Genomic DNA, 25,741 nt, shown 5'->3' on the forward strand with positions numbered 1-25,741 from the left:
TCCGAGGGGCCCTGTGATGAGAAAAGCCTACGGCCCAGAGGGAGACGGGCCTTGCCCAGGGTACCCCTGCTCCTTGGCCTCCTGCCTGCCCCAGCCCAGAGGCAGGCTTGGCGATGGCCGGTGCACGCAGGGCCTCCCCTCAGCGCGGCCTCCCCTCTCCCCAGGCACCCCGCAGGGCCACTCACTAGTTTAAGTGAAAATCTTTGTTTCTGGGCACTTGACTCGCTGATGGACTCACCGGTGGAGAAGGACTCAGCTGGGGATGGACAAAATGAGCGGGGTTATAACCTATAGGGAAAGTGAGCGCATCACCCCCGACTCCCCAGTAATGAGCAGCACTTCTAGTGGCTTGGTTCCCACAGGGTCAAGTGCGTTTCCTGGCTTTTAAGACCTGCTCCTCCTCATTTTCAAACAGAGCCCTTGTTTCTCCCTCTTTCTCTCTCTGTTAATAGCCAGCTATGCAAAGGGCTATCACCACAGCAGGCCTGAGGCCGCTCTCCGTGGAAGGGCCTGCCCGCTAGGCTGCCCTTGGCTGGTGTCTGGGGAGCTGGCCTTCGGGAGGGTTCCCGCATCCTCTGACCCAGGGGTCCCCAACCTCCAGCCGAGGACCAGTACCAGTCCCCCGGGCTGCACAGCAGGAGGTGAGCATGACTCACCCCGAAACCATCCCCTCTCCACCCCGGGTCCGTGGAAAAACTGTCTTCCACATAACTGGTCCCTGGTGCCAAAAAGGTTGGGGACCGCTGCTCTAACCAATCAGAAGGGCTCCCTGGGCCCAAACTGTTCTGCTGAACACCTGCTTTCCTTCTGGAGTCTGGAATGTTGGCACGTTCCAGGCAGAGGGTGCCTACTGACAGCCCCCAGTAAAAACCCCGGGCGTGGAGTCTCTAACAGTTCACACTTGCTGTCACATCTTGTGGTGTGTCCTGTGTGACTCCACAGGGAGAAGGCTCCAGAAGCCGCACTGGCTGGTCTCTCCCACACTTCGCCCCACGTGCCTTTCCTCTTTGCCGTCTCTGCTATGTCCTTTCGCTGTGATGGCTCAGGGCGTGGGAGGCCTATGGTCCCCTGGTGCATCACTGAACCTGGGGGGGTTCTGGGGACCCTGACCCACCCTCCCTGCCATGTTCACGTAAAAACTTGTACACAAATGTTCACACCAGCATTACTCATCATGGCCCAAAGTGGAGACAACCCAAATGTGCACCAACTAATAAATGGATACACCAAGTGTGAGGTACACACACCCTGGAATATTACTCGGCCATAAAATGGAATGAAGCACTGGCTGGCACATGCTACAACGCGGATGGACCTTGAACACATCGGCCTAAGGGAAGGACGCCAGACACAAAAGGCCACATAGTGCTTCACTATTTGTATGGAACATCCAGAACAGGCAAATCCATAGGGACAAAGGTAGATGAGTGGTTGGAAAGCGGGGGAAGAGAGTGACTACTAAAATGTACGGGGTTTCCTTTGGGGGTGATGGAAATGTTCTGGAATCACATAGTGGTGATGGTACATAACATTGTGGCTATACTAAACCCCAGTGAACTGTATACTTTAACATGGTAAATTTTATGTTATATAAATTTTATCTCAAAAGGCTGCCTAAACCTCCCAAAACCACATAAAGTAAGAACTCAGTAAATGTTAGGTTGATTATTACTAATACTTCCAACACAGTTATTTTCTTCATTGTAACACGGCGTCCACTTTTTGATGTTTGACTACTGACAGCTTTTAGGTCCGGCTCTGCCGCTCCCATCGCACTGCGTGAGCTGATGGGACAGCCTGGGCTTCCCTCCTTGGGTGCTGGCGGGACAGTCAAACCCCACGACGCCCTGGCCCCGTGTGGGAATACTCACCCGGGCCCCACCCCTTAACCACAGTAAAAACCCAGGCCAGGTGCCTTCCCTTGTGACCTCAGGACATTTCAGACCTGCTCTCCCCAGAGACAACTATGCAAGAAATAAACCTTTCACTTCCTCTTAGTGTGTGACATCATCAGGCTTGACATTCAGACCAAATGTGTGCAGGGGGGCGGGGCATCCTAATCATCATCCTTATCATTCGGACACACTGGGCTCCCATTCCCACAAGACAACAGTCGGTGGAGCTGAAGGAGAGTGCTCTCCAGTGGGCCGCAGTCGCCACCACTCCCAATCGCCTTACTCCCAGCCTCCTGCACTCATTTACTCTACCTGCCAGGCCACTGTAGGTGGGTTGCTTACAGCCCCAAGTTTAAGGGAATTTGCCTAGAGGCAGGTCTACAGATGGCACATGGCTTCTGTTTTCATTCTCAGAAAGGGGTTCCCCTCCCCTAGCCCTGGCTCCAAGACGGCCTGGCCCCGCCCAGCACTGGCACCCCTGTAAACAGCGTGTACCTTCATAGAGAATGCCCTGGTCGTCCCTGCTCTGGAGGAGGCCCAGCTTCCAGTGGCGTCCATTCTTGTCTGTCAGCACCATCCCCGTGGGCAAAGCATTAAGCGTGTTGGTCAAACGGCTCCGCTTCAGTGTCTGAGGGCTTCTTCTTATTGTCTGCAGGTTGCTTTTGGGGGTGGGAGGTGTTTTCTGGGGCCCTATAGCAGGATGGCCAGAATAAGAAGAAGGGGCATCCGGGAGAGAAAAGTTGAAAGGAAAATGTGGCAATACTCATGGTACTGCTTTATTCATTCATTTGTTCAATGAGCAAATGTTTCCTGTGACCTTTCACGAGTCAGGTCTTTGTGTGACAAAGTTGGGGACCCAGACATGAGTCAAACCTGGGCCTGTCCCTCAGGAGCCCCTAATTAGGTGGGGGAAGTCTGACCTGGACGCAACCAGTCAAACAAGGCAGTCCAGAGAGATATGAGAAAGAGACTGACTGTGCCTGGAGAAGTCAGGGAAGGCTTCCAGGAGGAGGGGACATTTGCATTCAGTCTTGTTGAATGAATAGAATTTGCCAGGGGGCAAAAAGATGTTCCAGACATTCAACTAAAACATCCTGAGACAGCAACTGGCCTTGTGCTAAGTACAAAGAAATTTGTTGGACTGGCTTCCAGGCCGGCAGGAGAATGGGCGGTGCGGTGAGGAGGAAAAGATATTGACAACTGGACATTGACACAGGAAAAAAATATTAACTACTCCACTCCTCCCACCCACCCTCCACCCAAGGCACAGAATGGAGAGGGGAAGAGGGGCCTGGAGAATAACTAGGGACAAAGAGGAGACACCAAGGGCTGCCACACCTGATCGGAGGGCCTGGTAGGAAGGGGACCAGCACATGGTCCTCAAGCCTCCCTTGTTCTCTGGCTGGCATGGGCCACACACAGATGACTCTACCTGGTCCCTGTCCACAAAGTATACTCTCAGCCCAGCAAGTGAGGCAGAAAGGGACAAGGATCCTGGAGGGGACATGTCCTCAAATGAGTGGCACTGGCATTGTGGGTGCCCAAAGGATGAAGAGAGGCTCTGGAGGGAGATGAGTTGGCCTTGACATAGCCTAGGGTGCTTAGAAGAGGCTTCCTAGAGATGTGACGCTCTGAGCGTTGGAAAGGTGGCAGCAAGCCGGGCCAACGAAGGAGGCGAGCGCGTCCCGGGCTGAGCGAACAGGCTTAGCAAAGACCGGAGGCTGCAGACCCTATGAAATATTTCCAGAAAGTACGCGTCCTGTGCACAGGGTGTGGTAGGAGCTCAAACAGGAAGCAGACCACGCAGAGTCCCAGGTGCCAGGCTGAAGAGGCCGGACTGTGGGGCGATGGAAACAGCGCGAGCAGGGAGGGGTGGGGTCGCTCTGGCCGTGCAGAGGGGGACTGCAGGGGGAGCCTGGGGCTGGGATAAGGGTGCAGGTCGGTGTGAGTGATGCCTGAGCGGCGAAATGATGGCCCACACGTTGTCAGAGGACCCGCCTTTTACCCACCTAGAGTCAGGCCGGATTGATCCTGATTCTTACCTTTGTGTTTCTTACAGGGACTCGAGGTATGTTCAGACCCAGAACTGTCATAGTCAGAGGAGAGGGATGATGGAGGAGAAGTGACACAGCCGGACCATTTCACTTTCTTGGGAGAGAGTTCAGAACTGGTGTTCTTCTCTCTCTTTGAGCCTAGTGAAAGGGAGACCAGATGGAGACGGGCCACAAAGGCCCCTTCCGGGAACGGAAACCCAGGAACCCGCGGTCCACACTCACCCGGCCTCCTCTCTTCGACCCTCACCGCCAAGTCTTGCTGCTTCTTCAGGGGTCTTAGCCTCTCTGTTATATCGTCTGTCACTTTGTCACTCTGTTCTATCTTTTAGGTCATTTTTTCAGATCTATTTTCTAGTTCTCTGTTCTCTCTTTAGCTTTCTCTAGTCTGCAGTTTGAACAATCTAACGAGTTTCTGATGGCCATGATATTTGTTTTTTATCATCATTGGTGTTCTTTCGTTCAAGTTTGCTAGGTCAATTCTAACTAACTTTTGTTCATTATATGTAATGTATATAATATATAGTTTATATAATGCTCACTATTTTATTGATTTGAGAGACAGAGGAAGGCAGGGAGTTGTGGGGGGGCGGGGAGAGACATCATCAGTGTGAGAAAGAAACACCGACCGGTTGCCTCCCATATGCACCCTGACTGGGGATCGAACTCACGACCCTTTGGTGTACAGGATGAGGCTCCAATCCTTCATTATAAATTTGTTCCTTTATTTCTTCAAACATATTAAAGGTATTTCCTACATATTCTCAAATGTTAATTCCAAGGTGTCTGGTCAGTGCAGGCCTGATTCTGTAGCTTGTTGTTTTTCCTGACAGTGGCTTCTTTCCTGGGGTCTTTGCTGATTGATGAGCGCTCCTGTGCCCGCGGGAACTCTCCACGGTCAGTCTTTCAGGGGTGTTGCCACAGATTTGCCCCCGCTGGGGAGGGGCACCCACACCTCATCACTTTACACTAACTTCTCCGCTTGGGTTTTTGGGGTGCTGCACAGTGCAGTATGAATTCTGGCCCCAAACTGGTGAGCAATGTGAGTTTTTGGTTAGGAATTCTTAGAACATTCTTTCTTTTTTTCACCTGCAACACAGGCTGAGGCAGACAAATGTCTCCAACAATTTTCTCTATGAAAAAAATTTTCTGTTCCAGTTTACCTATCGAGGAGTCCTGGATCTTAGAGGTTTCAAGTCGCACCGCCCATGCTGCGTGGGCTCTGAGCTTTGTCCCCTGCACCCAATAAGGCCCGGGCTCAAGGCCAACAATGACCAACAAACAGTCCAGGACCAGCACTGCTTACAGCACTTGTTCAACCCTGTGGCTCTGTTTTCTTATTGTTTCTAACTTCTGTGGAATTCTCTTGTCTACCACCCAGCCCTTTGTTTTAAAAAAAAAGATATTCTTGCCCTGGCTGGTGTGGCTCAGTGGACTGAGCACTGGACTATAGACCAAAAGGTTGCTGGTTCAATTCCCAGTCAGGGCACAGGCCTGGGTTGCGGGCCAGGTCCCCAGTTGTGGGTGTGTGAGAGGCAACCAATCGCACACACTGATGTTTCTCTCCCTCTTTCTCCCTCTGTTCCTCTCTCTCTAAAAATAAATAAAGTCTTTAAAAAAAAAGGATACTCTTTACATTTCGTCTAGAATTTTGTGGTGTGCTAAACCAAAAGGGGCGTTTGCCTATCATCTAGTCTGCCATATTGCTAAAAACAGAAGGCGTCTTTCAATTGACACCTCAGCCAGCACGTTTGGCCTCCGGACTACTGAAACGGCGCCTTGGCTGGCTTCCACGGCGCCAGCCCATTTCTTACACAGAGCAGCCAGAAAGGTCATTCCAAAGTACAAACCATATTGTGCCCCCCACGTGGCAGAGGCCTTTCCACAGCCCCCGACCACCTCAGTGATCACTACATTCCTTTCCCACGGTCTGCAAGGCCCTGTGTGTCTGCCTATAGGTAGGTCGTCCTTCCTTGTTTCTCTACCACGCACGGCCCCTCCCGCTGCATGGCCCCTGCCACACCAGGTTCCGATGCCTGGGACTGCAGTGCCAAGCCCCCAACCTTGCCCCCACTCTTCACTAGCAAATGCTTCTCATCCCGAGGTGACAGCTCACCCATTACCCTAGACAGGCCTTCCCTGATCCCCCTGTGGCCCCTCCCTTTCCCTGCTCTTGTGCTGTGACGCTACCGATAACCGCCTATGCAATGGCTGTTTGCTCTCCTGGCCTCCAGAAGCTGTGCGGGGCCAGAAACCAGGCCCATCTCATCTGTTACTACCGCCCTGGGGAGAAACACTGCACCTACGCACACACCGGGTGGTCCGTGTGCATCTGTTGCCTGAGGACTGCGGGAGTGCACGAGGAACTGGCCCCAGGCTGGCGTTAGAGAAGGCCGGGCTTAAGGGCTCAGGCTCGGAGGTCAGGCCGCGGCAAACTCTGGTGGCATTTGCCTGGGATGCAGACGCAGTGTTGGAGAGGAAGAAGCCACCTTGAAAAACCAGGGCAATGAGCACGCGAACAAATACCGCACGCTGAGGAAGGCTGCGCGGAAAGACAGCAGGGGCCTGGGGCCCTTACGGCATCACGGGGAGGCACCCCTACGCTGGACTGTCCCCTTCAGACTTATTTTTTACTAAGGAAAAATAAACCCATTCATTTGCTTCAACTCTTCAAGGTGCGTTTCTGTTACTGGCAGCCAAACGCAGTCCCCAATGGTAACATGAGTGCCACTGAGCTTTCTGCCACGTATGCCAACTCCCTTCTGTGGCCTTCAGATAAGTAAGTCCACTTCGATTTATAATGTAGGAGCTGTGCCTGGACCGTCCATTGGCCAGCACCCAGAGCAGACGTTTCATTCATTTACTCAGCCAACGTAGGATTTCTCAGCACCTGCTGTGGTGCCGGGAATGGTCCCGAGTGCTGCACGAACAGCAGGTTACAAACCAAAATCAACAGCCTACAAACCACAATAAATTCCTGCTCTTTCGGAGCCTAAAGATGAGAAGCAATATAAATAGAGTTGATACTTACAGGAACCAAAAGGCTACATAAAGCAGGGACAGGGGATAGGGAGTGTCATAGGTAGGAAAGGTGGGATTTTATTTTTATTTTTTAGATTTTATTTGTTTATTTTTAGAGAGAGGGGAAGGGAGGGAGAACGAAATGGAGAGAAACACTGATTGGGTGTCTCTTGCAAGCCCCCAACCAGGGTGGGGGAGGGGGGGCCGGCTTGCAACCTAGGCATGTGCCCTGACTGAGAATCAACAACCTCTTGGTTCGCAGGCTGGCACTCAGTCCAGGGAGCCACACCAGCCAGGGCAGGATTTTAATTAAAGATGTCGGGGAAGGCCTTTCTGAGAAGGCAGTAACTGAATAAGACTGAAGGAAGTGAGTGAGAGAGTGGGTCAGGCACCAGATGTGGGAAGAAACACCTCGACCAAGGGAACGGCAGGTGCACTGGCTCAGGCCCGGGCTTGCCTGAGCCATGGAGGAGCAGGGGGAGGCCCGGGTGGCTGTGTTCCCTCCCCAAACACCGGCACACAGGCCCTCTCCAGGGAAAAGGTCAAAGCCCTGGTCCTTACCTTTGAAGGATGACACAGGCGGTCTGACCAAGGTCTGGGACTCCTCAGGCTTCTCTGTAGACAAAGGCTTTCCGCAGTAGGGGCAGAATTTGAACGCTGTTTTGATACTTTTGCCACAGTGTGAACAGAAGGCGCTCATGCTAGAAAACATAAGTGTGTAAGAGGGAACAGGAAACTGAAAGGGAAACGTAATCCACTGCCAGAGAACTGTGAACCAAGTTCCTCATGCTGAGATTATAAAAGAAGGAAAAGGGAACGCCCACAGGCCACTCAGGAAATGGCCACTCCTAAAATGACTTCCTGCCCACTGGTCTCTCTCTAATGGCCCAGGGCAGGTTTGAAGCAGAACAAAGGTATGAAGCAGAAACTGCAGACCTCACAAAAGCTATGGGAATGCTTTGAGGTCAATGAAAATTATGCAGGAGCCGCTGCTCCAATCACAGAAGCACTGAGGGTCTTCAGCTGCATTTGTGATGTTCATTTCTTGAAGCACACACTGAGGATGGGAGAAGCACCTGCCTGATGCTCACCAAATACGCACACACTCCCTCCCCTATACTTCCCAGGATCCCTTGCAGTTAGATTAGGGCCACATAGCCAGTTCTGGTCAATGGAGTGTGAGTGGAAGTTATTTTCTGGCTGAGGCCGTTAAGAGTCAGAGTACCTCCTCTGTCTTCCGCTCCCCTGCAGGGATGGCCCTGGAGGTCACAGGCTCCAAATGCCACAGATACAACATGAAGGACGGCTGCCTGGTCTGTGTTGGAATCTTGTGATCAGCAAATAACCTTATGTTGTACTGAGCCACCAAGATTTCAGGGTTTATTTGTTACCGCAGCACAGGCAAGACTATCCTGACTTAGTGAGACAATGGATATTCACTGCATTATCCTCCAAGCCTTGTGGATCTCTGGAATATTTCCCAATGCTTTAAAAACCAAAAGCAAAATCACACAAATACAGATAGGGCAGGTGTATTCATTTGGTAAGGTTAGGGCACTCTCCAGGATCTCATTTACAGCGCATTAATTTCACTCACAAGGGCTCCACCTTCATGATTTAATGCCCCCCGGCCAAACTGAGCATTAGGATTTCAATCTATAATTATTTTTAAGGTTTTATTTATTTGTTTTTAGAGAGAGGGAAAGGGAGGGAAAAAGAGAGGGACAGAAACCTGTCCCACAACCCAGGCATGTGCCCTGACTGGGAATCGAACCAGTGACCTTTTGGTTTGCAGGCCAGCACTCAATCCACTGAGCCACATCGTCAACCTATACATTTTGGAGGAACCAAAACATTCAGACCACAGCAGGCCCACTCTAATAACCCCATTTAAACTTAAGTACTTCTTTAAAGGCCCTATCTCCAAATATAGTCATGCTCAGGAGGTACTTGGGCTTATGTGGAAACACTGTTCAGTCCATAAAAGCAGGATTAAACTAGTCAATAAGTGAAGAGAAAATCAGCAATGATGACAATGCAATAGACACTCAAATGAATATATTTTAAAAAGCAAAAGAAAAAATTATCTTATTTCCTTTATTCTAAGACTTAGTGTAGAGTACCAAGTATAAGCTGGACTATTGAAATAGAAGTCCAAGTAAACTTGGGCTCGTGGCTTCATTTCAACTTGCAAGAGAAAGTTCTTCCCTTTTTATTTTTGCCAAATAAAACTTGCATATATTTAAGGTTATGGGATGTTTTCATATATGTATACATTGTAAAATGATTACCACAATCAAACTACTTAACATATCCCTCACCCCTAATAGTTATTATTTTGTGTGTGTGTGTGTGTGTGTGTGTGTGTGTGTGGTAAGAACACTTGAGATACTCTTAGCCTATTTCAAGCATACAATACATTATTATTTACTAGAGTTGCCATGCTATAGATTGGGTCTCTAGAACTTATTCATTTCATAACTGAAAGCGTGTACCCTTTGATCAGTATCTCTGCCTTTCCCCACAGCCTCTGGTAACCACTATTTTACTCTCTGTTACTAGAAGTCAAATTTTTTTTTTTTTTTAGAAGATTTTACGTATAGGTGAGAGCATGCAATATTTCTGCGTCTGGCTTAGTCTAACCAAACCCTTTTCCTTTCTTCACAGTAAACGCTGGTCTCTGTTGCAACTGCAAAACAGTAGAGTTCTTTAAAATCACAGGTTCTAGTCCTAGGCTACCTGGATTTGAGTTCAAGATCTGCTATGTGCTGGGCACCTGACTTCACCTGTCTGGGCTTCAGTCTGCCCAACAGTAAAATGAGGCTTCTAACTATCTGACAGAGTGGTTGTCAAGGCCTAAATGAATACATTTGTAGCAAGTGCTGAGAACAGGGCCTGGCCCACAAAAAGCCTTTTATGTTAGTGATTGTTATTACCATATCATGCCCTGTACCTCATTTATTAGATTCTAATTGTTAGTACCTCTACTTTCCCCTTTTTTCTTTTCCTACTCTCAGTCCTCAGCCTCTCAGGCCTCTCGGTTTCCACTGGTGCTGCCTTGTGGAATTCCAGTGCCCACCCTTGAAAAAACACAGGTTGTCTAAACAGCTAATGAAAGAAATCTCAGCTAGAGAAAAGGGTTCCTCCTCCCCTGGGTCTGTAGAAGAGCAGAAACCACACTGTGGTGTAAAACTGCCTCTCTGTTATTGGCCACAAAAGAGGTGTGTAAGACACCTGACTGCAAAGACTGCTGTCATGGGCAAGTCAAGGAACATAGAGCAAGGATTCATGGACAAAGCCAAAGTGGGGAAGGATTGAGGGAGGGAGAGTGGGGAGGGGGGCAGGAGAGAGTGATGGGGGGAAGGCGGAGACAAATGTACTTGAAAAAAATTACTTAATTAATTACTTTAAAAATAAAAAGACTGCTGTCAGGTACCCCTTAGCTTCTAAGAATTGCAATTCTGATTGGTCGTGTAATTTCATAACCTGTTGTCCTAGCAATGGCGCTGAGATGGATATCCTCTCGGTCAAACTGCCTGGAGGATGGCTTCCCTGGAGAGTTGTCCCAGACAGTATCAGTGGGAAACTCGTGTTTGGATTAAGCTACTGAGGTTTGGGGTGGTTACTGCAGCACAGTTCAGCCTTGTCTGATTAATACAGACACTTTGCTAGATTACTTACGTAAACCAAAGTGTGAAAATCTGCCATGGTTTTAAGTGGCTTTAAGCAGAATTTATCAAGTGTCCTTGGATAAAGATGGCCTCTAGGATGGGGCAAGCGCCTAACCCACAACCATGTCATGACCACGACAATGGTCCTTCTGGGACTAACGTATCAGAGCGGTGACACAGAAGAGATGGAGCAGTCGCAGGCTGTTGGTGGTGAACCGGGTTTAAGGGGCATGTGCCCGAGGGCATGGTACCTTTATGAGGTCGAGGTCTGGCCCTCAGATTCACTGGGCCGGAATCGCCATCTAAACAGAGTCCTGTAAGTAAAGAAAGGTGGAGATGCTGACTCAGGTCACTTCACATGTAAGGGAAAGATAATGGTTAATGTTTATTGAGCATTGGCTATGTAGGCACCATGTCTAATTTCATTCATTCATACAATAATTATTCATCGAACTCCTAATATTTGCCAATCACGGGGGATACAGCAGCAAAGGGAACAAACACAGCTCTTCACCTGACAAAGCTCACATTCCGGGGGTGAGGGGGAACCAAGATAAACGATGAGCAAGTAACTATGTATTAGGTCAGATAAGGATAGTGTTATGGTAACCGCTCAATAACCGCTCAACAGATGGAATAAAGGAGTCTCAGAGAGCTGAAGTCGCCTGTCCATGGTCGCATGGCTAGTTCGGGACTAAAACCCAAGACTCCAACATTCAGGCTAGCCTTTATCATTCACTCATCCGTTTATTTTATTTATTCAACACGTATTTACTGAACATCTCCTATGTGTTAAATATTGTGTCTTTCCTGAAAGGTTCTGAGACACAGCACAGTAAAGAGCTAGAGGTCATATTCCTCGTTAGCGCAAGAGGGACAGTTGTTAGGGGAACCCTGACTCGCCTCAGCCCCGCCCTAAGCAGAAACTAGGGACGACGTGCCAAGGCGGGGCGTCTGTCAAATTCTCGATTAGCTCCACCTGTTTCAGCCGTAGCCACGCCCACCACGAAGAGCCGAAAGTGGCTTGGGACCGCTAAGAAGGGCCAATTATCCCAGCGACCAAAAGCTTCTTTCATCCCAAACCCACTGCCTGGGGCTCCGCCTCTCACAAAGGGTCGTGCTCACGTCACAGGCAACTCGACGGAATTGTGCAGATGGTACCAAGAGACTTTCCCCTGCTACACCTCGCCTTCCCTTCACTTCTGGGCTTGGTGAACAGAGTGGAGACCAAATACCTGGGGCTAAACTCTCGGATCCACCTGGGGGTCAGGGACTCACCTTCTCAGTGGCCCCGCGTATACTTCCGCTGGAGAGGAAGGTTCTGCTTGCGCATTCTCTGCCCGGAGGCAGGACTGCGCCCGCGCAGGCGCCGCTGACCCCCGGACGGCCTTGGCCTGTGCCTACCACGGAACTCCCGTTCCCAGACGCCTTCGCGGCTGGGAGTGGGATTATTCCCTGACGGCTCACTCTTATTTCCCCCTTTGGAACTCTGCCCAGTTCTACTGCGCATGTGCTATTGTGGGGCCAATCGTAAGGAGGAATAAACTGCGGGGCATTTCTCCGCCAATCAGCAGAGGTCACATTATTTCTCCCGCCTCTACTTCGCCGCTTCTGAGCGTCTCCTTAGGAACCCAATTTTCTCACCGTGTTTCTATGGCAACCCTTTGGCTGTACCCAGGAGAAATCAAAAGCCTCCCCTTCTTCTAGAAAAGGGAGAAGGCTGATTAGGTTGTTCTTCAACAAAATAAAAGCTGGACTACAATACCCAGTCACCACCTCACCCCTGTTCTGTTTCTACTCTACTTTCTGAAGTGCTCGGCGGAAACTCTAAAGACAGGGATGCGGGTGAAGATACAGAGACGAGCGAAGGCGTCCGCACAGCCTTCTGGGAAACGTAGTCTTTGCGCTGGCGCGGAGTATCCTGCGTGGAGAAATTCCGAGTAAATTCACGAGGCACCGATAGGGGTTGTGACGGGGAGCTGTGAGAGGAATCCTGTATTCGGCTCTCTTCGGGCTGGGGGTTCGCGTCTGTTAACTCTGCGGACTGCAATCTCGAGGTGAGGAGGCGCCGGGATTGGGATCGCTGAGGACTCTGGAGGCTTGGGCGGGGAGGGGGCGTTCCGGTCTTCCCTGAGGGGTAATGGAATGTTCCCGCGGCGTCTCCGGCCAAGGGCGCGCTGCTTTGGGCGGTAGGTCTAGGTGGAGTCTCGAACCCTTGTTTAGAACCTGTTACAGGCCAGGTTCTTGCTTAAGTGGTTTCCAGTCCTCGTCGGCAGTCCTGATAGGAATGATTCCATTTCATTTTATTTTGGGGTGAGGAAACCGAGGCATGAGAGGGTGGGTTGCTTGAGGTTGTTGGCAGATCCTGGGCAGGATCCTGAGGGACGAATGAATGGGAGTTCTTTCAGGAGGTCAGAGGATTGAACATTTATTTGAGCGCTTTCTGTGCGCCAGGCGCGCTGTCCCCGCATTTTCTCCTCTAACCTCCGCATCAGCACTGCGAGGTTAGTGTAGCTCCCCGCTTTTATCGGATGCCCTTGGCACCAGGATCATCTCGGGAATCAGACCTGGGAAGTCATTTGTTCCAGGAAAGGCATGAATACACAGTGAAAGGACTTTACGTTGCATATGGCAATTCGGGTTAAGATTTGCTACTAATTTTTGAATAAAGGTCTGGTTTTCAGAGCTTTTTTGGGTTTTTAGAATTACAGATAAGTGCCTGTGGATCTGTTGTCTTTGTCCCATTTTGTACATGTGGAAACCGAGGCGCAGAGAGGGTGAATGCTCTGGCCATCGTCCCGCACTAAGAAGACTCCAGCGCCCACGGTTTGGCTTAAGTCATTCTGACAGGCTGGGTGACCTTGAGGGTTCCCGTTTCTTCCCTCCCAGTGTTGAGGGGGACGTGAGATGTGGGCAGATCGTGACTTGGAAACCAGACAGATACTTCAAGTTCAGCTAAAGGAGAGAACCTGCCTGGTGAGGGCTGTGGGACATCAGGAAGTATTTACCTTGTGAACGGTGGGGAGGTAGATTTAAATGAGTTCCAACTAGGTAGCTTGGTGGGAATGCAGACCCAACATAGTCAAATCCCAAGATTTTTTTAGAAGCTGGAGATCAAATTTATAGGTGAGATATCCCAGTTTTCAGGTTTGGGACTACTTGAAGTAATTTCCTTTCAAAACCTCCTATTTGCTAACAGCGTGTGGGCCAAATGCAGTATCTGTGGACTGAATTATACCCACAAATTGAGGCTTACCTCTGTCATGTGAAGCAAATCATTGAGAGTAAATGTTAGCACTTACTGCTATACCACATCACCTTATCTGCAATCACAAAATCTAGGAAGCTCTGAAGACCTTTTTTTTTCTTTTCCATAAATTTGGTGCCCAAACCTGACCAGAACTGCTGTGATTTATAACCTTTAATTATCCTGCCTAGTGAGAATATTTATTCCCTTCACTCTAGAAATATTGAAGTATTCAATAGCAAAATGCTGCCCGTCCTGCACTGCACTGGGATTCTAATGAAATACAGGGTCTGGCAGAAGTAAGGCCTGCTTGAGTGTGGTTGGTAGGATAAAAATATGGGTGTAATAATTTACAATTTTAATTTGAACATTTCATCTAAAATGTCATATGGTGTGCCTGAGTGCAATATTGTTATGTTACAGAATTACATGCTCATGATTTTATAATAAAAGTGTGTAGAAAATAAAGGGGGGCATTATTTGTGCTGGACCCTGTATATTGTATAAATGTAGGTCACTTTTTTTAAATCTGAAAACTTCTGAATTTCAAAGCACATCTGGCCCCAGAGGCATAGGAATTGTGGGCATTTGTCATTAAGTTGTCCGGCTGCTTCGTGATATGGAGAGTTTCCAATATTCCATGGGTACATGCTCCTTAAGAAATGCACAGTGGCTACAAATGCCCTTCAGTTCAGTGTTTTCCATATTGTGTGGGTCATGAAAATAATTCAATTGGACAGTGATCATAATTTTTTTTAGTGAATAAAAGCGACTAGAATAAAAAACATGTCAGACGGTCTACTTTGTAAGATTATTTCATGAAGCTTTTGTTTAGTTATGAATGTGAGTGAGCAGTTGTGATATAGATTGTCCTTGTTACTGTGGGTCATGGTTAAAAGCTGAACAGTTCTGCTTCTGTTGAAATAGAACCGTCTGGAGGCCGACTCACTTGTACTCGAATCCTAGAGATGATAAATAATCCAAGTTCTCAGAAGCATTGTTCCCAAGTGTTCAATTACAGACACATGTGTTCTGTTAGCAGCTATTCTATGCTGTACTGGGACAGAGCAATGTGCAAGACAGAAGTCCAAAATATGTACTTGCTGGTTGTGATAAGTGCTAAGAATGGTTGTGAAGTTGCTTTGTCAGCTCTGAAGTGCAGTGGAAAAGTGGGGCTGGGGTAGTTTCAATAAATAACTATTATGATTCCTACAGGGGAATTGATGTTCTGACTCATCCTACTTCTGGACATTTTGGGGGCTCATTCAGCATGGCCAGAAAACCAGTCCTAGAAGGAAGGAAGACTTTCTCCCAGTTTCCTTGTCCTTCCTGCAGCCCTGCCAGCTGGGAACATGGAGGGGAAGGAGGGGGAGCTTAAACTAGGCTGTTGGGCCTAGTAGGCTGTTACTGAGGTGAGTTGAGGATCCCTCCATCCTAACAGATCATCCCCAAAAGCTGCACAGTTGGCTTGCCTTTGTGCTGGGTTCACTGTCCTATGGAGGCCCCGAGTGATATTTTTCTTTCTTAATCCTTACCTGAGATATGTTTATTGATTTTAGAGAGAGGAAGGGGGAGGGAGGGAGGATACCAATGTGAGAGAGAAACATTGATGAATGCCTCCTGTAGGGATCAAACCTGCAACCTTTCGGTATACGGGGTCACACTCCAACCAACAGCCATCTGGCTTGGGCACCTTGAGCAATCTTAAAAGTAAAACTCTCATGTCCTTATTCTCCTGTGCAGTACCCTTCCAGGAACCTTGTTGCCTACAGGATAAAAAATCCAGGTTTCTCAGCTTATTCCTGCATGATCTGGGTCCTGCCCCCCTCCACGGCATTTTATCTTCCCTTTTACTCACAGGAGCCATACTCCCTTGTTGGACTTGTATCAAATGTCCCACTATATTTTCAACTCCCCAGGCGTTTCTCGGTCTCTCCCCTCTAGAATACCCAGAACACCCTGCCTCCCATCTCTGGTGGATAACTCTTACACAGCCTTTGAGACCCAGCTCAATCCCCTCACCTTTCCAGAGCTTTTCCAGCTCTGGACTCTCATAGCACTGCCTGCTGCCTCCACTGTATAATGAACCCCCCTGGATGTGGTGGTCCCTGCCCATGTCCGTCAGTCCCGCCAGACTAGACACAACTGCCCTTTGGTTGAGCCCCTCCTGCGTGCTAGGGACAATGCAGGAGCTTCCCAGCAGCATCTCAGTCACTTCCCAGAGCAGCCCTATGAGATGGAGTAGAAATCAGGGCTCTGCAGGGGGGCATGTGACTTAATTGCCAATGATTACCCACAGAGAAAGGTAGTGGGGCCACACCTCCGACCGAAACTAAAGACGAGTTTCGTTCTTAACTTGAAACGTGTGTGTTTTGATGGAGGTCTGGAAGGAACACATCAGATGGCCAGGGGTTCACCTGGAAATAGGGTGCTGGGGAAGGCTGCCATTTTGTTGTCCATACTTCACCAGGATTTGAATTTTTACTCTATTCACTGGGAACTTTTGAAGTTAAGTAAGATGGCATCACTAAAAGTGGCAGACAGGGGCTTCCACCCGTCATGCAGCCCGAAGTGGATCCAGCATCACGTAAGAGGGCTCTTGCCCCCTCAGTGCTGTACCGAATCTTATCAGGCTGCTGCTCCACTGACGAGTTTCCACGAAATGCATCAGGCAAAGGAGCAGCTAAATGACACCAAGAGGAAGCCCCCTATCCAGAATGTGGCACGCTAAATCAGGCGCATGGGACAGAAAGGGTGGACGGATGCAGGTTGTACAGATAAAAACCTTTGAAGCCTATCAGCCCAGTACAGAGCATAGGCCTCCTTGGTTTCTGATTCAAACAAGCCAACTGTAAAAACATACCATTGAACCTAGTCAAAATCAGACAGAAAACAGAATGATGGGCTGGGGGTAGGGGAAAGAGCAAGTTAGTGTTTGATGGGGACGCAGATTTAGTTTTGGGAGATGAAGAGATTTCTGGAGAAGGATGGAGGGGATGGCTGTACAACAGTGTGGGTGTACTTGATGCCACTGAACTGTACACTAAAAATTGGTTAAGATGGTAGACTTTATATGTATTTTACCACAAGCAAAAAATTGGGGGGGAAAACACCACTGAGATGCAAAACAAATCTGAATACTGACTTTGGATATGGTGTACATATGCAGAAGTAAGGTGTTCTACTGTCACAGGGGAAATTCACAGGGGAAATCTGATGCCACCTGGGATTAACTTTGAAATATTTTTGCCTCCACAAAAAAATAAAAGTGGGGAAAGAGGCTTAGTGAACAAAACAGACATGTTAATAGAATGGGGATTGAAGCTGGGTGATGGATATGTGGCATGCATGTCTCTATTGGGTGTATGTTTGAAAGTTTCCATAATAAAAATTTCAAATCTTGAACACTTAAAAAGCAAAAGTCAGAAATAAGTGGATTTTAGGATCGGGCAGACCTGGGTTTAAGTCTTGCCTGTGTCCATTCTCCAAGACTCTGTGTCCTTGCCTACAAAATATGGGGACACCCAATCTCTTAGGTCTGAAGGTTCTCACAAAACAATTTTTGCCAAAGGCCTGGCACGCTGTGGGAGGTGGCGGCGCAGCGGGGGGGGGCATGCACTGAGTGAGCCATTGGGCTTCTCCCTAACCCTAGTCCCGCAGTAACTGACTACTAGTATGTTATGTTTCAGTAATTTGTGAACGTCAAGGACGTGGCCATGGACTTCACTTTGGAGGACTGGGAGCAGCTGGGGTTGGACCAGGGGGACCTGTTCTGGGACACGGCACTGGACAACTACCAGAACCTCTTCTTGCTGAGTGAGTATGTACCCCAGCCCTGTTTCATGATCCCCTGTGGCTCCCTGTCACCCCCAAGATGAATTCCCAGCTCCTGAACATGTCAGAACTAGCATGATCTAGCTCAGCAGTGCTCAGCTGGCTGGGTCTGCTGCTCTAGGGGACATTGGCAATGCCTGGTGACACATCTAGAATGCAAGGACAACCCCTACAACCAAGGATTACCTGACCCCAAATGTCAGTCGTGGCAAGGCTGAAAAAGCTGGCTCTAGCCTGTCTGCTACCGCAGTTTGAGCAGCACTTTGCTCTTTGCCATTGCAGTGATTCCTCACCCTGACACTTCGGGCTCTTCGCATTTGCTCTCCCCTCTGCCTAGAAGACTCTTATCCCTTCCTCATCTTGGAGATTCCCTAAGACTGAAATTGCAACTCCATTAACACTCCCTCCTCTCTCTCCTGCTTAGCTTACCACCCCTCCTTCATTTTCTGGCTGCTCCTTTTACGATCTGTCTCCTTCTGCCAGATGGGTTCCTGAGGGCACCTGTGCTGTTCACTGGTGTACCCCAGCATTTGTAAGAAACAGTACCTGCCATGGGGACTCAGTAAATGGCTCCTTATTAGTTAATGAATGAATAACAAGAGATGCTGTGTCAGGAGCCAGGTCCTGTGCTGGGTGAGTCCTTTGAACTCTCTCTTTCAATCTTTCTGTCACCCCCATAAGGAAGTCTGACTGTCCCTATCTTGCTGAGCTTTCCTGAACATATTCAAAGAAGGGAAGTCATTTTTGCAGTTGCGTTTACGTTCCCAGGACTATCCCCAGGTTTGTTGATTTACTAGGATGTGCAGGACTCACCATATAGATATAGTTGTCCTCATGCTATGATCCATCAGAGAGAAAGGGCACACAGCACAGTTAGGGAAAAGGCGCATGGGGTGACGTGCACAGGAGACTAGAGCCAACTTCCAGAGACCTCTCCCCATGGAGTCACGCAGGACACACTTAATTTCCCAAGCAACAAGGTATGACAGCATATACGAAATGCTGACTAGGGACGCTCCTTAGAGATTCCACACCTGGGGCTGGTCAGTAGGCACTCTCTCTGCCTGGAATGTACCAACATTCCAGACACTCAGAAGGAAAGCAGGTGTTCAGCAGAACAGTTTGGGCCCAGGGAGCGCCCCTGGTGGGTCAGAGAATGCTGGAGCCCTCCCCAAATCCAGGTTCCCAGACACCAGCCAAAGGCAGCCTTGCGAGCAGGCTTTTCAAGGAGAGCAGCCAGTCTGCTCTGTTAGCCCCTTTCACCGGGCTGTAACCGCCAGCATTGCACCATAAGCAAGTGGCACAGCTGAGACTCCGTTTGGGACCTGTGCAGCTCTGGGGTCCCAGTGTCCCAGCTCCATACGAATCACCTCAGCCAGATCAACTCGTTTCCCTTTTTCTAGTTTCTCAGTTCTTTCTTTTCCAAAAACAGAAGAATTTATTCCAAAAGATGAGAAAAAGAAAAGATTATATTTTATGTAATTTTATCATACTGGAACAGGTTTTCTCCAAACTGCCCAATATGTGCTATAGAAGCAGCTTAGGGGAGGTCCAGTCTCAGTGTCTTTTCAATTTTTCAACTCCAGCCCGCAGTAGAAATGCATTTCATTTGACTTCCCTCCACATCTGTGTGTATGTATGAGTTTCCTATGGCTGCTTCTACAGATGCCACAAATGTAGTGGCTTAAAACAACACATTTATTCTTACAGTTCTTTGGGTCAGAAGCTTAAAATGGATCTGACTGGGCTAAAATCAAGGTGTTGGGAGGGCTGGCTCCAGGGAAGAATCTGTTTCCTTGCCCTTTTTCAGCTTTCAAAAGCCTCCTGTACTGCTTGTGTCATGGCCCCTTCCTTCATCTTCAAAGCCAGCAGTGGCCTTTCCCCTGGGTTGTGATTCTGCTCCCGTCCTTGAGGAAGTTGGAGGAGGGCACTGTGCAAGACTGCTTGAGCTCTAGGACCCCGACATCCTCTATCACAGGGCCCAACCCCCAGATGCCTCAGGCAATGTGTGGTCCACAGATGAATGAGTGGACCATGAACGGTCAAAGTGTGGGCCTCTTCACCTGGCAAGCTCTGCTCATCCCCTGAGCTGTTGCAAGTCCTGTTCCCACAGACCCAGGATCTGGTCATCCTGGATTATGACTCTGAGGCCCTCTTCCACTGGACCAGGAACCCTGTGGGGTGGGTATTCCTGGAGTTGGCCAGTGCAGCATCTGGATAAAGTGTCAAACAGTAAGGAGAGCCAGAAGGTTCCCCGTGAGCGGCTGGATGTCCTCTATATCCTGGCTGACAACAATGCTCTTCTCTCCCTGCAGACCCCCTCAGACCCAACCTGACTGATCCAGATGGCGGGGAAGAGCTGAAGACCCTGGTGAGAGGAAGTTCAGAAGTGATAGGCCCTGGTAAGTGGGTGAGAAGGGGCCACTAGCCCATGGTGGGAGGGTGGTGGGGTCCTGGGGCATGGCCCTCTGTGGACCCCCTCTGCTCACATGGAGTATGTCTACCCAACCGCCAGGATCCCCAGCCTCTGGGCTTCCGTATTCCACATGCTGGCTTCTGTCCCTTTGTCCCAACAGGGATCAGGACCCTCACTTTGCATGCCCAACTTGTCTCTGTCTACCTTAGCATTTAGCACATAGCTGTCCTGTTGCCTTTTCTATTCCCTCCTTTGTCCTTCCAGACTCAGCAGGGGGCAGCCTTCCATTTCCCAAGTTGGTCTCAGTTTTCCTGCTTCATGTCCCCTGAATACTGTGAACACCCTGGGCTACACGTTTTGACCCCTTTATAGAGGCCCAGCCCTCCTTCCTGGCTCATGGAACACAGCAGATGGCCAGGACTGAAGCCTAGGCATTTACTCTGCTGTCTCTCAGGCCCACTCAGGCCTCTCAGGGGGATCAGGTTAAACAATGAAGATTCCCTGGTGTGATGCTGGTCAAAATGTCCCCATTGGGAGAGAGAAGAGGCAGGGGCCTTGTCTGGGGCATGGCAAGCTTCTCTCATGGTTTGCTCATTAATAGGAGAACGGCTCCTGAACCAGAAATCACGGAGTGATGGCTGCACAGCTTGGTAAGCGTGCATCTCCATTCTTGGCTCACTCCGGGAGCTTGTCAGTGTGAGTCCTCTGCAGCCTCCTGCAGTGTTTTCACATAGGTGACTAACCAGGCACAGATTCCTGCTCTCTCAGATTTCCATTTCTGCCACTTTAACATGGCTGTTTCTAAGCATGTGTGGAGCCATGCCTTTATCAATGAGCAGATACAGTCATTGTGTTGAGTCGTATGGCATTGTTATCATTTATATCTCTTGTCCCTTGATCAGTGTCTCTAGGAAGTTGTCTCTAGGGATCTTGTCTCTAGGAAGTAAGCCTCAGCTGATGAGGATGATGGTGGAGAGTATCTGCCGAGAGGCCCCTCACTTCCCTGTGACCCTGCAGTTGCCCAACTCCTATCTTAACTCTCTTGGATGTGGATTCCCTGTTTCCTGTGGTGCCAGTTCCAGGTGGATCACCATTCTGGCCTCTTCTCCTTCATCTCCTTGATGGACAGGCTTGACTCAGGAACCATCCCCTTTTCTCTCTCTTGTCTGTGTCCTCACCCTGCAGCTCCTGTCTTTTCACCCAGGGAAATAAGAGGCATTTGCACTTTCTTCCTTTCAGACATAGCTGAGGCCAAGATCTCTCTGCCACAAGAATTGTTGGAAGAGGGACTCTCTCAGGAGATTACGGAGACGTTTTCCAAGGACGGCCTCTGGAACTCCAACTTGGGAGATGCCTGCATGGGTGAGAGCTGGTTGGATAGTTTGCTAGGAGATCCAGAAAGGCTTCTGAGCTCTGACGCTGTCACCAACAAGGAAAGTCCCAGAGAGTGCACAAGTCATGAACTTGAGAGTGGCCTTAGTCTTGAGTCCCTCCTTTTTACAGGAGAGGATTCCCTGGTCCCTGATCTTTCCAAGAAGAGCCTGACACCAGCTAAGTTTCAGGAATGTAAGAATGACTTTGGCTCCCATTCAGACCAGAGTCAGCAGGATACTGTCCAGGAAGGGGCGAAACCATATAAATGTAGTGAATGTGGGAAGAACTTCAGCAGGAGTTGCAATCTTCTCCAGCACTGGATTATTCATATGAGGGAGAAACCAACTGGGAATCAAGAGTATGAGGATGGTTTCAACCAGAATTCTTGCCTTTTTGTGTATCCAACGACTGACACAGGCTTCAAATCCTATGTGTGTAACAAGTGTGGAGAAACTTTTAATCACAACACACCCTTTCTGTGTCATCAGAAAATTCACACTGAAGAAAAAACACACAAGACTCAAGACAGTGACCATCCATCAGGTCCTGGCTCACAGTCTGTTGAGCAACAGGGCACCCACAAAGGTGGCAAATCCTACAAGTGTAATGAGTGTGGCAAGAGTTTCAGCCAAACTATTCATCTTACTCAGCATCAGAAGACCCACAGGTGGAAACGCTATGAATGTGCCAAATGCAAGGCCACCTTCAACTTTAACAAACACCTCCTCCAGCACCAGAAAATTCATGCTGCAAAAACTGCCTCTGAATGTCAGGAATGCGGGAAGGCTTTCAGGCAAAGGTCATCCCTCATCAAACACCAGTCTGTTCACACTGGAGAAAAGCCTTATAAGTGTGATGAATGTGGGAAAGCCTTCAGCCATATCTTGACCCTAAAGAGCCACCAAAGGAGTCATAGTAGAGAGAAACCTTACAAATGCAATGAATGTGGGAAAGCCTTCTACCGGAACACTCACCTGAATGAACATCAGAGGATTCACACAGGCTACAGGCCCCACAAATGTGACAAATGCAACAAAAGTTTCAGCCGGCCTTCCCACCTGATTAGACACCAGTCTGTTCATGCCACAGAAAAGCCCTACAGCTGTGCTGAATGCAAGGTGACCTTTAGTCGCAGTGAACGCCTTGTTCAACACCAAAAAATCCATGCTGTAGAAACCCGTCATGAATGTCAGGAGTGTGGTGAGCACTTCGTTTGCAGCTCGACCCTAACTAGCCACCAGAGCATTCACACCCAAGAAAAACAAGGACTTGATAAGAGTGGAGAGATCTTAAATCAGAACCTAGAACAAAAAGAGCATCCAAGGACTGGGGAGAAGCACTTTAAGTGTAACAAATGTGAGAAAAGCTTCAGTTGCAGCAAATACCTGACTCAGCATGAGAAGCTTCATACCAGGGAGAAGCCCTTTGAGTGTAACCAGTGTGGGAAAGCCTTTGGCCAAAGTACACAACTCATTCGCCACCAGATGATCCACTCTGGAGTGAGGCCATATAAATGTGAGGACTGTGGGAAGGCCTTCATTCGTAGCACCTCCCTCACCAAACATCAGTGCATCAACAAGAGCAAGGACCCCTTTAAGTGTAATGAACGTGGAAAGACTTTCAGCCACAGTGCACATCTCTCAGAACATAAGTTAATATACACTGTGGAGAAGCCCTTTAAATGTAACCACTGTGACAGAGTCTTTGGGCACAGTAAATACCTTATTCAGCATCAGAGAACTCATACTGGAAAGACATCTTTTGAGTGTAATAAATGCGGAAAAACATTCAGACACCGATGGCGCCTTTCTAAACACCAGAAGGTTCACACACATGAGAAACCCTATACATGTGGCGACTGTGGGAAAACCTTCAGCTTGAACGCTCCACTCATTCGACACCAGAGAGTTCACAGTGGGGAAAAGCCTTACTTTTGCCAGGAATGTGGGAAAGCCTTCAGCCAGAGCTCATGCCTTTCTGTTCACCTCAGAGTTCATACTGGGGAGAAGCCCTACCTGTGTGCTGAATGTGGGAAAGGCTTTTCCCAGAAAGCAAATCTGAGGCAGCATGAGAAAGTTCACACGGGGGAGAAGCCTTACATCTGTGATGTGTGTGGGAAAGCCTTTGGCCTCAGTGCCCATCTCAGTCAGCACCAGAGAATTCACACCCAAGAGAAACCATATCAATGTCAACACTGTCAGAAAGCCTTTCGCTTCTACTTAGGTCTCTGCCGACATCAGCAAGTACACGCTCAAAAGTAACAAGTAGCAGTACCACCTGTGGCTGTTGGGTGGCAACAGGGCCCGACATCTGAGGCCTAAAGATGAAACCATCACGTGGTAAGTCCATCTTCCCCCCGCCCCCTACAAAGTAGACAAAAAGACTGACTAGAAAATTTGCACACCAGTTTCATTAAAACAATGAAAACACAAAAGAAGCTGTGTAGCATCCAAATTCAGAGGTAGACTCTGGAGCCAGTCTGCTGAATTAAATCTAAACTCTGCCACCTAAGTGACCTACAGAGAGTCATGGAAACTCTCAGAGCCTCAGTATATAATAGTTACCTACCTCAGAGGGCTGTTGTGAGGACAAATAGATGCAAAGCACTTGGAACTGAATGCCCAGCACATAGTAAGTACTCATCAAGCGTGAACTATACATGTGCAGCACATATAATCTTTTATGTTAAAAGGAAGAGAAGACTTAGCAAACCTCTACCTCTATTTACTGCAGTTATTAAAAGATTTTATTTATTTTTAGAGAGGGGGGAAGTGAGGGAGAAAGAAAGGGAAAGGAACATCAATATGTGGTTGCCTGTCATGCATCTCCTATTGGGGACCTGGCCCACAACCCAGGCCTGTACCCTGACTGGGAATTAAGCCAGCGATCCTTTGGTTCCCAGGCCAGCACTCAATCCATTGAGCTACCCCAGCCATGGCTAATGTCTTATAATTTTTTAGTTTTTCTCCAAAATGCCCTTGGCGTAGTTTGGTTCCCCAAACTCAGCACATGAATCTTTTTTTTTTTTTTTTTAAGTCTAACTTTGCCCTTCCCTCCATCTCTGCTCTGCCTTAGTATTTTCTTAACTAGCCCACAGAAAGCCAAGAAGAGCACTTAAACTAATCTCAAATGGCTAAAACATTCCACTCCTAACCTCCCATACCTCATTCAGAAGGGTCCTTTACACATTCACCTGGCACCTTTTCCCATAATCTCCTTCCTGTGTTTAAAGTTGTTATATTTAAAATGATACCCAATTTATCATGGGAGTTAATGATACCGGAAACAGCTGGATTCCGTCAGGAAAGCTGCACTGGATATTGTCACAGTTAACACTATATGGAGGATGTGCTTGGTTGTGAAAATTGTGATGGATTGCCAGGATGTTCTTCATGCACCATTTGTCCAAGCTGACCACTCACCAGGTACTTTGCCAGGCACCAGGGCAGGGAGTGTCAATATGGTAAGCCCTGCCCTTTCTTGCCTTGAAGTTTCTGGAATCCAAGGGAAACGGATGGCCCCATTTTCATAGGGAGTGCTGTTCATTCACAAGTGACATCTTAAAGTGCCACGTTTCCTTATGTCACCATAAGCTCTGGGGCCACTGAGGATTGCTGGAGAACCCAGTGTGGAAAATCAGCCTTCCTCTTGGAGCTGTCAGGTCAACAGCTCACTTTGGTCAGACTGTTCTATAGCAGAGACTCACCTCATGGAACCACACAACCTCCCTCTTGATGGCACCTCATCTCCAGGCTTTTTTGCCCTACCCACTATATGAACGAGTCACATGTCTGCTGAAGCACAAACAGAATCTTATGAAGACACTGGACACTTAATATCTTTAATATTCTTGGTGCTAAAAAAGTTTAGGAGTATGTGCCCTGTGCTCCTGGGCTTTTAAAACCTTGTGCCTTGAGTTCTGCTGGTTGGTTCTGTTGTTGAAACTGGGGACTTAATGGTTGATCATTGGGCCCACTGCATGGTGGGGAGCACACTGGTTTTCTAATGGCCAAAATGTACAACTCCCTATGCATGGTCTAGTCAGGGCGACAGGCCTGCTATATACCAAAGGGGAGAACAGAGCGTTGCAGGGTAGAACAGAGGTGGGAACTCAAATCGAGAAACGTGTTCAACAACACACAGGTCAGAGACCCTATGGAAAATCAGCAGCCATGGGAGGGGCAGGGGAGGCAGTTTCTGCAACTAATAACCTGTGTTATGGGCCAGGGTAG

General features: G+C 48.7%; 2 protein-coding genes across 5 annotated transcripts in view; one reads left to right on the forward strand and one right to left on the reverse strand.

Annotated features, from left to right (window-relative positions):
- The window catches only part of VRK3 (VRK serine/threonine kinase 3), a 35,301-nt gene extending 23,203 nt beyond the window's left edge, over window positions 1-12,098 (reverse strand). For 2 of the 4 annotated variants that reach the window (XM_054588768.1, XM_054588764.1), the window contains exons 1-6: window positions 11,917-12,098; window positions 10,890-10,952; window positions 7,529-7,668; window positions 3,938-4,087; window positions 2,391-2,585; window positions 186-256 (exon numbers count right to left, since the gene is read on the reverse strand). In XM_054588768.1, the coding sequence (XP_054444743.1) occupies window positions 186-256; window positions 2,391-2,585; window positions 3,938-4,087; window positions 7,529-7,667 (555 nt within the window). In that variant the 5' untranslated portion in view covers window position 7,668; window positions 10,890-10,952; window positions 11,917-12,098. Of the gene's footprint in view, window positions 1-185; window positions 257-2,390; window positions 2,586-3,937; window positions 4,088-7,528; window positions 7,669-10,889; window positions 10,991-11,916 lie in introns of all 4 variants that reach the window. The other 2 variants (XM_054588766.1, XM_054588767.1) reach the window with 2 other exon arrangements.
- A 5,467-nt stretch (window positions 12,099-17,565) lies between these two features.
- Window positions 17,566-23,770, forward strand: ZNF473 (zinc finger protein 473). The gene is given in 3 exon segments (XM_054588414.1): window positions 17,566-17,701; window positions 20,035-20,121; window positions 21,375-23,770. Coding segments are annotated over 3 exon segments (2,619 nt in total).
- The last annotated feature ends 1,971 nt before the right edge of the window (window positions 23,771-25,741 follow it).

Source organism: Pteronotus mesoamericanus, unplaced genomic scaffold (assembly GCF_021234165.1).
Source record: "Pteronotus mesoamericanus isolate MK-2021 breed Mesoamerican mustached bat unplaced genomic scaffold, CSHL_Meso_final scaffold_137, whole genome shotgun sequence".
Lineage (NCBI taxonomy): Eukaryota > Metazoa > Chordata > Mammalia > Chiroptera > Mormoopidae > Pteronotus > Pteronotus mesoamericanus.